The sequence below is a fragment of the Antedon bifida genome, chromosome 5 (assembly GCF_963402885.1).
Source record: "Antedon bifida chromosome 5, ecAntBifi1.1, whole genome shotgun sequence".
In the NCBI taxonomy this organism is placed as follows: Eukaryota; Metazoa; Echinodermata; class Crinoidea; order Comatulida; family Antedonidae; genus Antedon; species Antedon bifida.
The window spans coordinates 31,973,626-31,985,932 of NC_136230.1; the positions used below are offsets into that span (position 1 = coordinate 31,973,626).

At 31.0% G+C, this 12,307-nt stretch overlaps 1 protein-coding gene across 4 annotated transcripts; it reads right to left on the bottom strand.

The window, feature by feature from the left end:
* Positions 1 to 664: 664 nt before the first annotated feature.
* On the bottom strand, positions 665 to 12,275 carry LOC144843718 (calmegin-like). Of its 4 annotated transcripts, none has more exons than XM_078700619.1 (18): positions 12,166 to 12,275; positions 11,067 to 11,238; positions 10,553 to 10,676; positions 9,362 to 9,438; positions 8,902 to 8,983; positions 8,662 to 8,730; positions 8,446 to 8,493; positions 8,192 to 8,267; positions 6,102 to 6,180; positions 5,932 to 6,006; positions 5,503 to 5,652; positions 4,991 to 5,031; positions 4,646 to 4,833; positions 3,920 to 4,066; positions 3,658 to 3,774; positions 3,329 to 3,508; positions 3,071 to 3,129; positions 665 to 2,775 (listed from the first exon to the last, which is right to left on the bottom strand). In XM_078700619.1, exons 2-18 carry the CDS (start codon positions 11,228 to 11,230, stop codon positions 2,739 to 2,741), a joined length of 1,713 nt encoding a protein of 570 aa, XP_078556745.1. In that variant the 5' UTR covers positions 11,231 to 11,238; positions 12,166 to 12,275; the 3' UTR covers positions 665 to 2,738. The 4 variants fall into 4 exon arrangements, with proteins under 4 accessions (XP_078556745.1, XP_078556747.1, XP_078556744.1 ...); XM_078700621.1 differs by having other exon boundaries at positions 665 to 2,771; positions 3,067 to 3,129; XM_078700618.1 differs by having other exon boundaries at positions 3,071 to 3,132.
* Positions 12,276 to 12,307: the final 32 nt, after the last annotated feature.

Consider the following 12,307-nt stretch of genomic DNA (forward strand, 5'->3'; position numbering starts at 1 on the left):
ATGTGACCTACTTTTAATTCCTTTTGTTTCGGAAGCGTTTACCTTCCAGTTTACACATGGCCTTTCAGTTATAAAGTATACAGAAATTGTATTTTGGAATTTTAATTTCATGCCAATAATATGTTTTGGTAGCCTCCCTTATAAATAGTTTAAAATACTTGTTCAATAAAAGTATCTAAATTTACCTGAAAATTATGTCTTGTAACCGGCGTCTTAATAAAGTTTACAAAGAAAAAGCCGTTATTTTAAACTAAGTTGTTTCCTTATTCTTCATTGAGCAATTGAATGTCAAATGTCAAAACGAAATAATATCCACATAAAAATTTCCATGGTAATTCCAAAAATGTTTTGGTAACTTCCATTATTTTGTAGGTGATACCAACAAGCTGAAAATAACTTTCTTTAAATAATATTTTGTAGTGAAGATTTTCCTTGATGTTTTGATGGCCCAAGTAAATCAATTTTCAAAATCACTTTTTACAGATGCTTTTAATATCTAATAACAGCAGGGGGAGATTCCAAGTTAGAAACTTGATATCCTAGTTGTTGAAGTGATTCTCCTTAAGATAAAAAGAAATGTCATCCAACGAAAATAAAATCTGTAGCAAGTTAAAAAGTGTACAAACAAGTTTTGCATTATGAATGAATAAAAAGAGAAAATCAGTTCATAAATTTGTTAATTTATTTAATTGTTGCATACCACATTTGCTTATCTAAACAAACTTCAACCTTAAAGAAATCTAAAAATATTTCACCCAAAGATACCAACTAACACCAATTATACAAGATTAAGAGAGCTTCTCACCTGCAATGACCCATGTTACTATGGTTACCGACATGTTATACAACTAAACACTCAAAGGCAGTATTTTTGGGGAAATCCCCTACACCATCAAACTTCTCTCCCATGGTCTCAAAAAATTTGTTTGGGAGACCAAAGTGAAATCATTGTGGTTTAGGTCGACTGCATCATACATCAACTTTAAATCATACCCGGTCTGTTCCTACCTGTGAAATTTTCATTGTTAATTTTTTTAGTTTTAGGAAATTGTGGTTGACCTCATTCTGACCTGTCAATGCAAATCATAAGCTCTCTTTATCAAACATCAATACTTTGTAATTGTTTTCCAAAATTAATTATTGATCAACATTTACATTCTGAAAGGGAAAACAAGGTTTTATACAACATGTTTGTTTTGATCTCAACTGTAATCATGCATAGATCATCAATAGTTTAAAGTTTGCGAGTTAAAATCTGTTGGATTGTCCGGTTGTACCAGAGAGCCAATACAGTCTTACAGATACAGTAGTTTATGATAATGGTATATAGTAAGTGCCTCGTATCGAGGCCAATGTATGTAATAGTTCATGCACTATAATATAACCTAAACATTTTTGGTGTATTCCCTTTATAAGCATATTTCCATCAATTTTTTTTCCGAATAATTTATTTTCAACATCAATTTTCCCAATTAATAAATCAATTTATTACCTACCTACTTTTTTTTCTTTAAATATAAACTTAAAATAATGAAAGCAAAGTTAGACTTCTTATAAATGTTTTATTGCAACCATGGTTACAGGATGCTAAACTTGCATACGAACCGAGACAACAATTTAAATTGATTTTTGTCGGATACAAATCACGGCGATTGGTATAACGCAGCATTCCTATATGTTTTACATTACTCCTAATATCAACACTCAACATTTCACTAACATTTGACAAAAAAACCATTAATTGAAGATTTATGTGGTACCATCAATTTCATTTTCAATCATGTCAACTAAGAATATAAACAAGTAAAAAATGTATTTTGGATAAAATAGTTAACAGCATGTTGAATTGTACTTGAATAAGTGTTACTTTAAATTCAAATTAAGAACTTAAAAACACATACTGCTCTCATTAAAATTAAGTTATACTGTATAACAAATTACATAATTATAACATGAATGGTATGACGACTTAAGTATTGCATTTAGCCGATCTAAATAAAATGGAATAAGTTTGTGAAATAACCCAGTGCACAGTGATATTAGCACCAGAATTAATTTAGCAAAATAAGCACTAAACGGACACAAAACATTTTTTCCTTGGTGGTATTTTACTCATCTGTCCAAAAAAAACAAAACGCAGGCAACTGATCATTTACCGTAGTGTGGGGAGGGGTCAAACTAGACATAATTAATCTGTTTGAACTAAGTAATTCACATATCTGTTAAATAGGTTATATTGGACATGGGATACCTGCTGCAGTAGTAGTATTTGTAGTAGTAAATGTACATGGTACAGTGAAATGCTGGACTGGATACTGCAGTAGTATTGTTATAGTAGTATAAATGCACATACTACAGTGAAATGCTGGACTTGGATACTGCAGTAGTATTGTTATAGTAGTATAAATGGACATACTACAGTGAAATGCTGGACTTGGATACTGCAGTAGTATTGTTATAGTAGTATAAATGCACATACTACAGTGAAATGCTGGACTTGGATACTGCAGTAGTATTGTTATAGTAGTATAAATGGACATACAACAGTGAAACAGTGGATTGGACCTTTATTTGGATGTCACCGAGTGGAAAACAGAATAATTGCCACTATAATTCTTCTTCCACAGTAGGAAGTGTTGTTTTTAATTGGAAAGCATGGATTTAAATTGTGATTACAGATGCATTATGCATCATTTATTGAACTTTGACCTTATTGCTAGTCTACCTTCAAGTAATATTCAATCTTTTTGACTCTTCTTCCTTCTTGGTGACTTCCTACAAGAATACAACATGATACAGTATATCAGTAATGTTGTTATTGTAAATGTGATGTGTGCCTCATCACCAACAAGTTGCAATTCAAGTAGGTCATAGGTCAAAGGGACCATTTTATGCAATACAATATAACTCAAAATAAGTAATGTCATTTAATATAATGGAATGAAATAATTTATCTTTGAAATGTTAAAGGTAATTTTAATCTATCCAGATGAACTTTTAAATAATGTACACAATCAACAACCAAGCAATGAATAAATCAATTAAGTGTATAATGTTGGGCTTTACTTACCTAGGCCCATCCCCACTACCATCTTTAGATGCTTCACCACTGTCAACCCCATCATCCCCCTCCTAAAAAAACAAATATCTTAATGTTTATTTTACAACAAATATATGGAGCAATAGAGACGCCTAAAACCAATTCTGCATTCCATCCACTATTAGTTCTAGTTTAGTACTACCATGATAATGTGCTTTATTTATGTAATGTCATAATGTACTAAACCATGACCATATTTGGAGGCCAGCGTTATAACATTGTTCCTACCTTTGTTTCTAGGTCTGATTTACTTGCTTTTTTCTTTCGTTGTCTCACTGTCTTGCTTTCTTCTTCTTCTTTCTCTTCTGTATTTTCTTCCTCTTCAGCTGCTGCCTCTTCTTCTGCTTGTTTTTCTTCCTCTTCATCATCCTCTGTGGCTTCATCGGTTTTCTTTAAATCTCCCTTTTTCTTTTTGAAAACAAATGTAGATTATCAGATATAGTTAATTGACATCATATCCACCTATTAATGTTATAGTCTGCACCCATAACCAATAACACATCTTATATTTTCTTGTTAGGTTGTTACCTTGAAAAATACATATATAGTCTACTTACAGATGGTGAACAGAATCGAGCACATAAAAAGATTGGAATGATTACAACGAGGGCGTACACAGCCCATAACCACGGCCTCTCGTCTGTCGCACTAAGTAGTCCAGATACTACTCCATCCTGTTAAGAAAACGGCCGTAATTCGTAAAAAATCACACACAAAAACTTTATTTAGATCTAGATTTGTTAAATATATTGAATAGACCTATTTCTGTTCCACTTCCAAATGAACTGAGCTAATTCCTGATTAGTGTGTTATACTTACTCCTGATAATACTGATTGTTCATCTCCACTCTTTAGCGCCCATGAATCGGCAGCCCATTGATCTGCAACCTCTCTTGATGATGTTATAATGAAGTTATCAAATAGAATATCATTGTTCATAGTCCATAACTCTAAACCTAGTGAGCCCTAAAAAATAAACAACAAATATTAGTCATTCTGTAAATGGGATGCTTTATGGTAAATTTGATAAACCAAAAGAATATTGGAAAGTAAAGCTTTGATAACATTATTATAATCATTTTTTCAATGTTTACTTTTGTAACAGCCCCAGAATAATTGTACTCCATTGAAAAATATTTTTAAAATTCAATGGCAAATAGCCTTTATCTTTTTTTTTATTTATGTCAATCAACATTTATTTTGACTGTTTAAGTATTACAGTTTGTTTATATAATATAAAGAAGTCAAGAAGTTCAATAGTACTTGTCACGAGATAAACAAACATTTTTTATACATAAATAAAAATAAATAACAAAACAAGTACAGTACAATTACAGAGAAAATGTGCAAAAAAGATCAGAGCCTATCAGTTTAGTTTCATACACATTAATTCAGTTAATATAATATATTATAATATATAATAACTGGGGTCCGCACTAGAAGCAAAAGCTTGTCTCATGAGGGCCACTACAATGCAAATATGCATAATACATAAAAAGATATATAAAACAATAAACAAAGTAAAAAAAGAAAAAGTTTACTTACAATGGAGGTCATTTTAAATGGTTCAAGATCTTGGAAGTAGTTAGGGTTAGGTATCATACGTGGTGACCACTCTCCCTTGTAGGCTTGGTTATCAACCATCGGTGCTTTCCATTTACCCTTAAAATCTGGGTTGTCTAGCATCTCTGGCTTCCATTCTCCACACCCAACATCCTCACAAAGGGGATTTTCTGTTGAAATATAAATTATATTAACAAATATTGTTAACAAATTTCATGTTGTGGTCATGACAAAGATTTATCTTATCTCATCTTATTAATTGGTTTAATCAAGCAAGTAAATACGAATGGTTTCAATGTCATACTTAAATATAATTAAGAAACTTACGAATTTTAGCTGGTTCCCATTCTCCATCCATTTCATCATCCCTGTAAAATAAAATATAAACATGTAATGAAGAAACACGATTACTAAAGGTTTGCTTCTGCAATAACAGTATATCAAGTCAAGAAGTCATTCTCTGTACACACTAAGAAATATATGAGCATGTATAGTTGCTATTACCAATATGATCTAAAAATTCATTTCAGTTTTTTTAATGATATGTGCTTCTTTGATTATTTATAAAGCATGATTTTGCATTTGTCTATCCATTCCAAGTACTTTAAAGAACCGAGTACATCTTTTGAGGCGAGTAGGGGTTACCCTGGTGTACTAGTACACACACAGCCACTGATCATACCTGGGCCCTCTGGGAGACCAGTCTTTGACTGAAGAGGTTACCCAGTATAAATAAATAAATTCAAATACAGCAGTGGTGTCATTTTGTCCAATGGAATAAAATATACTGCTTTTATTTGGATGGATACTCTTTCAATAAATCTTGATTGTATGCTTACCAATCCTCCGGTTTCTCACTGTCTGGGTCAGCAATAAGGTCAGGTTCATCGTCCAACCATCCGTCTGGTTTGACGGCATCTGGGTTAGGAATCTTCTTTGGTGCATCTTCATCCCAATCATCTGGTTTGGTTGCATCTGGATCGGGGATTCTGAAAAATAGAAATGCATCAAATCAGATTCTGAATGTTAATAATTGAAGGTAACCTTTTCACTACTTCTTTGTTTTGCATATAGTACAGTCTACAAGAAAAATTTGCATTTTTATAGAACTAAAGACAATATAATTATCTTGAACAGGAGAAAAATTCAAGTTTCAAACTTCCTTGATTTAGTTGTCAATAACAGTTCATCTTATTGTTTTGGTAGTTTTAAGCACAGGACTGAATGAAGTAAGTTCCTGTGTTATAAGCGGCTAAGTATCAACTTACTTTTTCCTGTCGTCCCAATCTTCTGGCTTTGAATCTTTTGGATCTGCAATTTCTTCTGGAGGATTTACTGGTGGGCTATGGGAAAAATGAGAATTAAATTAATTGAGAGAATAAAAAAAATAGAATAAAACAAAACCAATTGCAATTTTTATTTTTTAAGTAATACTTACTTAACATCTTCTAGAAGGTTACCAGCATTTACGCTTACTTGATCAATTAGCATTTCAAAGGAATTATCTGGCTGTACAACTACAATTAAAGAGTAAACAAATACAAGTTAATATATTTTTCCCATTTTTTACACATGGGCATTGAACAGTATCAATCAACTTCATTTTCATTGTTTCATTAATACATTAGTAAATACAACTAGAATTTAATTCGTCACTTTGACGAATTATAGGTGATCATTTTTATCATTTTACTGAAATTAATTTTTTTTAAACATGCACGTACGTTAACATACGATCGGAAAATGTTGATGTATGCCATCCTATTATATGCTTATAGTGCTGAGTTGTGCCTATATGCCATATACAATATGTACAGTATATACTGTATATCTATATACAGTGTAGCATAGGTGAAATTAAAAACACATGTTCTAATTTTTTGGCATTATGACGTTATCAAACTAAACTTTAAGATGACAATTTCGAAAGATAATTAATTGAGCAAAAAAATATAAGATTTGGAAAAAAATTTGGCACGTAGAAGCGCTGTGCGCGCTCTTTGAATTGTGTATAACTTTGACGAAAAATATGAAAAAACTACTTTTTCACTTCAACTGGCCATATGTTAACGTCACAACATCCGATAGGCTTAATTTTTATATGAATTAATATCTACATTTCATCAGCTTTCATAATAAATTATAATCATCAAGGTAACCTTCAATTCTGAAGAGCTGTAAGATATTCAAATTTACTGCGAAGGTGAAATTACACGGCCTACGTTATTCAAGTTTTTACGCGTGATGACGTCATTAAAATAAAGATAGTGTCAACTCATGATAAAGATAATTAATTAAGCAAGCACATACTGAAAGTTGTGCGAAATTCGAGCACACATAACCAAGATGCGCTCTGTTGAATGTGATAATCTACACAAAAAGATAACAAATCCTAATTTTTAAATTCAAGTGGCCATTTGATGACGTCAAAACATTTTGTACGTAAAATGTGTACATGAATTCATATCTACAACTCAATGGCTTCCAGAATAAGTTAAAAAAATCGGGGGTCATCTTGCATTCTGAAGAATTATTTTCATTTTAAAAAAGACCTATTTTTCACCATTTTCAGAACTTTTGTAAAATTAATGTGCGCATTTTGTCATTTTTAACGTGCTCGTATAGCGTTATTTTAAGTCGGAACTGACTAAAATTTGGTGAATGTACTAAGGATGGTGAGTAGAATGAGATTTGTAAAAAAAATTCATGATTTTTACGCTTTTTAAGTATCGCGCGCGCAAAAACGCATTTTTGCGCAGTAATTTTTTGAAACACGCAAATGGCCTAATTTATGCTCTAAATTGATCAAAACTTAATTTTGAGCGTTTTAAATTTTTAACGCGCGATATCACGCGCATGAACCTACGTGCGCGTACGTTTTTATTTGCTAATATTTTTACCCTTGATCTGAAGTTTACGTGTAGTGAATTTCATTAATATGTGATAATGAATTATGGAGATATGATTGATAATGTGATTTCGCAAAATGGCGTATAAATGTCGTCACGGATGAGTGATCACGCTGGAAAGCTTATTAGGATTAAGTTATATTATTTGAAAGATATTCTGAAATTTTTGTAATCATTGACATTAAACTTTTTGAGATAATTGTTACACAAAATAGTGTACAGAAACAATAAAAAGAAAAAAAAAAAATAATAATAAAGATTTTATACAATAACAATAGGTGATCATTTTATTCTAAATGATCACCTAATAAACCTTTGGTAGGAGCTTTAAAATAGTGTAATCATATAGAATGACATTGTCTAAAATGGCTTTTGTTATTTGAGGAATCAACAGAATTCATGCTACTAGGGAAAGGGAAAGACATAGTAACAGTAACTAGAGAGACTTTTCAATTGATGAAAACCATAGTGGAAAAATGGTTACAAAGGAAAACCAGGGTGACAAGATTCCATGCATAAACACAGGGTTTAATTTTTCTATTAAATATCCTATGTTTTAATGATATTTTTTATAACAAATGTATGACTTAAATGTTGTTAAACATTAATGAAAACATACTTAATGTGAAAAGATGAGTCTTCTTATCTGTGAAAACATGTGCAAACGATTCACTAGGTTTCTTTGCATGTTTCTCCTGTGGAAAATGTTAAGAATTAATTAGAATTAAATTCAATTAGATTTTCTGGTTTCTACATTTTTAGATAGTTAGAGAGAGCATATTTAATTATTCTGTTAATAACAATGATCATTATTCTGTTAATAACAATGAAGATTTAATTGTTCATTAATAAAATTAAATTTTCATTTCTTACCTCAAACTCTCCAGTCTTTGGGTTCTTGTGTCGGAAGATGAAATGAAACTGAGAATTCAGAAAATAAAAAAATTGTAATAATACATAAAAACGTGGTATCCTATACCTCAAACTTTATATTTTATTTCACCAAGCAAACCTTTAAACAATATATAACTTTTAGTATAATATCTTGGCGATTTAGAGTTTCTTTATAACTGTAAATTAATATATTACCTTAGAGTCAGCACCACATTTATCAGGACCAAACATAATGGTATAAGGGGTTTTATCGGTGAAAGCACCCTGAAAAACAAAGACAGAACAATGCTTATAAAAAGTGCAAAATTTAGAAACAACTTCAGATACTTTATTCATAAATAATTTTTTAACATCAAAGTTAAAAAAATAATCAACTACTAATATTTTTCACATATAAATATAGAATAATTTCAGCTTTTTTCAATGTTAACTTACAAGTTTTAATTTATCGTCTTGAGATAATAATTTGATATAAGCTCCGCCACAATCCAGTTCATTTTGGAATTTGACCTCATATCTAGAATGTGGAAAAAATGTATTAAATTCAATTTTAGTACGGGGACACTTAAGAAAAACGAGATTATTTGTAAAAGTCTAAAGTTCTGTCTACAGTATCAAACTAGTTTGATAAACAAAATTGTGATGTGTCCAAATACGATAGCGATATGCCCAAATATGGTAGTAATATGATATCATGTCCATATATGGGCACATCACATTTTTGTTGTCACATGAAGTTTGATAGTGTAGACAAGGCTTAAAAAGGAATAACCAGCTCAAGTTTCAATAGTATAATGGGTCACTTGGGTGGAAATATCAACATTGAGTATGTATTTGAAATAATAAAGAAATTATAACACAAATATTTTTCAACAATTAGCAAAACAATACTCACTGAACAATGAAAGGTTGGTCTTCAAATGTAAATGGTGTGTCTAGTTTGGTGGCTATTGCATGATGCTTTGCTTTAGACTGAAATAAATTAACATGGTAAAATTTAAAAAATGTACAACATTTAGAGATTACAGTTGGCACTTCTGGATGATGTGTATCATCAGAATGCACACTCTAAGGAGCATCAATAAAACATTTTGATCAGTGATAGAAAAATGTTGACGAGACCTCCCATTGGAATTTGCACCCACTCTATAAGTTACTAGCGTAGTCATTTATTACATGTATTTCTCACTGAACACAATCTTAGTATATTAGATAACATACACATAAAGTATAAGTATGATAAAATATCGTTATAAAAAGTGTTGATGTCGAGTGTATACAAAAGAATTAATAGAATTCAATATAAAATATTTTCCTGTTCATAAATCCAGGGGTCATTTTCTGTGCAACGGTAATCTATAGCATTCACTATTTTGAATAAATTATAATATTGAGCATTCTCCTGCAATTACTATGTTTTACATGAATGCGATACTATATGTATCATTTACAAAACACATTAGTAAGACTTGTCATATTATGGTAACAATTCTCAAACAAATCATATATTGATTTTTCTTAAAATCTAGAGTAGAATATTTGTTTGTGGAGGGTCTTTCAATAAATAAATTTGATATTATTTGTTATTTAAGAAACTTGTTCAAAAAACATGGTTTATCAGCTGAGGGTAACAATTATGCAGAAATACTTTGTTCAAACCATCTCATCTAAATCATAATCTTTTAAATTATCCTAATAAAAGTGTCTGCTACTGTACCTACTGATAATGTTTTATTTGTACTGGTAGTTTTTCTACAATTAAATAATTATAGTAATCATATTACAATATCCAGTACCCAAACATGTTATCTGTGTTTTACTGCTTAACATATGGCTTATTACCCATAGGGGTTAATCTGCAGACTTGAAACAATTGAAAGGAAACCGTTCAAATAGGTACCAGCATTATTCAAAATAAAGTAAAATGCAAGATTTTTCTAGTTAGTTCTAATGGTGGAAAATTAACAATATTATAAACAAATACTGTAGTAATGAATCTATAAGCTTATTCATGTGATAAGCCTAACCCAGAGTAATTAAAGGACAAAATAAATAAATTTAAATTTAAATTTTTTAAATAGATTACCTTTAGTACAAGTCCTAGATCTCCCACCAAAGGCTGCTTTTTTGGTTCTTCAATTTCCCACTCCCCATCATATTTGGCAATTTCTTCTTCTACTCCATCTTTCTTTGCCTCGGATGGTATCCAACTAGACAAAATTAAAATCTTATTATTAATGCAAATTTGAGTAAGCACATGCTTTGCTGTTGGTATTTGCTTATTCTCTACTGATTAATACAGTACATTACCTTGGAAATCAAATTAACTGTACAAATTAAATCTCATTATTCTGAACAAATACTTATGTCCCAGGAAACAATAGTAAGACGTAAGATTACTGGAACACGCAGAAAAATGGAAATTAGAATCAGTAATTGATTGTATTTTAATCTGGGCTTTGTGTCTGCATACAATGGTTAAACAGACATACTGGAAAGAACAATTATAAAAGTTTAAAACTCAGGAATTAAGCAAGGCCAGTGAAAGTGAAAGAGCATTACTTAAAATAAAATCTGAATATAATAGACAACATTGTTACCTTGATCCTAAAACATCGACACTTTCAAATGCCTGAGCTAAGTAAGTGTCACCAATTGGTTGTGGTGCTGAGTATTCATTAATGACTGTCTCTACACTTTCCTCCTCAGCTACCACTAGTAGCAATGGCAACAGACAAAGGATACCTATTGTTAAACTTCTCATTTTAATTTCTGAAATAACAAAAGACAATTCTTTGTGTAATTATATGTATATAGATATAGTACAGAAACAGATGCAACAAATACAGTCAACATATGGCTAATTAATATTTGTAATATCATTTTTTATCAAGTTGAATATGCTACCAGGGAAATACCATCATATTCACCAACACCACTAGTTTACTGTAGTAGAAATATAGAATTTATCAATTAGGATTAAACGGCTGTAGTGTAATTTATTATATTGAGTAATAATATACCCAGTCTAGGTCTAGCAAGGAGTAATATACCCAGTCTAGGACTAGCAAGGAGTAATTTTAAGTAAGAAAATTTGAAATTGTGCAAGAATTTTGTTTTGCAATTAAAATTGCAAACAATTTTTTTTTTAAATTGCGCAAATGTATAAATAAATTAAATCATAAAAATGCATCAATTTGACTAGGCCTAGGTAGGGTAAATAAGGTAAGGAAGGTCAACCTAGACTACTTACTAAAACTAAAAATACACAAAAAAGACCACTCCATTTGCATTTAATAATAATATTTAGTTTTTTTAACCAATTTACTTTTTAACTCCTATATGGCTAGTAGGCAGGCCTGGCCTACTAAATAAACTAGAAAAGTACTGAATATAAGTTAGGAACATTATAAACGATTAAAATGAAAAAAAACAAGACTTTTGAGACCAGGTTAACAAAAGGGGAGTGGCTTAGCCTAGCCTAATGTGTTAGAAATATGAGCATCCAGAACGTTCCATACACAACCGCGACGTAAGCGGTGTGTGACGGTGTCTCGCGCAGCAGACCCCTATCACTCGGAGCTAGCGCTAACCGGCATAAACAAAGACATGCAAAAAACGTTGCAATTACATGTTTAATATTGTATTTACAGTTAATTAATGGCGCACATTGATTACATACATATATAAGTTACCTACCTCTTATCAAGCGAAACTGCCAGAGGAAACACTATTTCTTGAGAAAGCAATATTTAGCAACACAATAAAGACCCACGCTGGATTTCTCGTGGAGCAATGTGACTGGCTGGAATTAATGTTGTTCAGAACAGAGTTAATACGC

Coding starts and splice junctions, on each gene's coding strand:
- LOC144843718 (XM_078700618.1), bottom strand. CDS start 11,230: ATGAGAAGTTTAACAATAGGTATCCTTTGTCTGTTGCCATTGCTACTA. Junction 8,984..9,361: donor GACCAACCTTTCATTGTTCA/GTGAGTATTGTT, acceptor TCCACATTCTAG/ATATGAGGTCAAATTCCAAA. Junction 4,834..4,990: donor ATGGGAACCAGCTAAAATTC/GTAAGTTTCTTA, acceptor ATATTTCAACAG/AAAATCCCCTTTGTGAGGAT.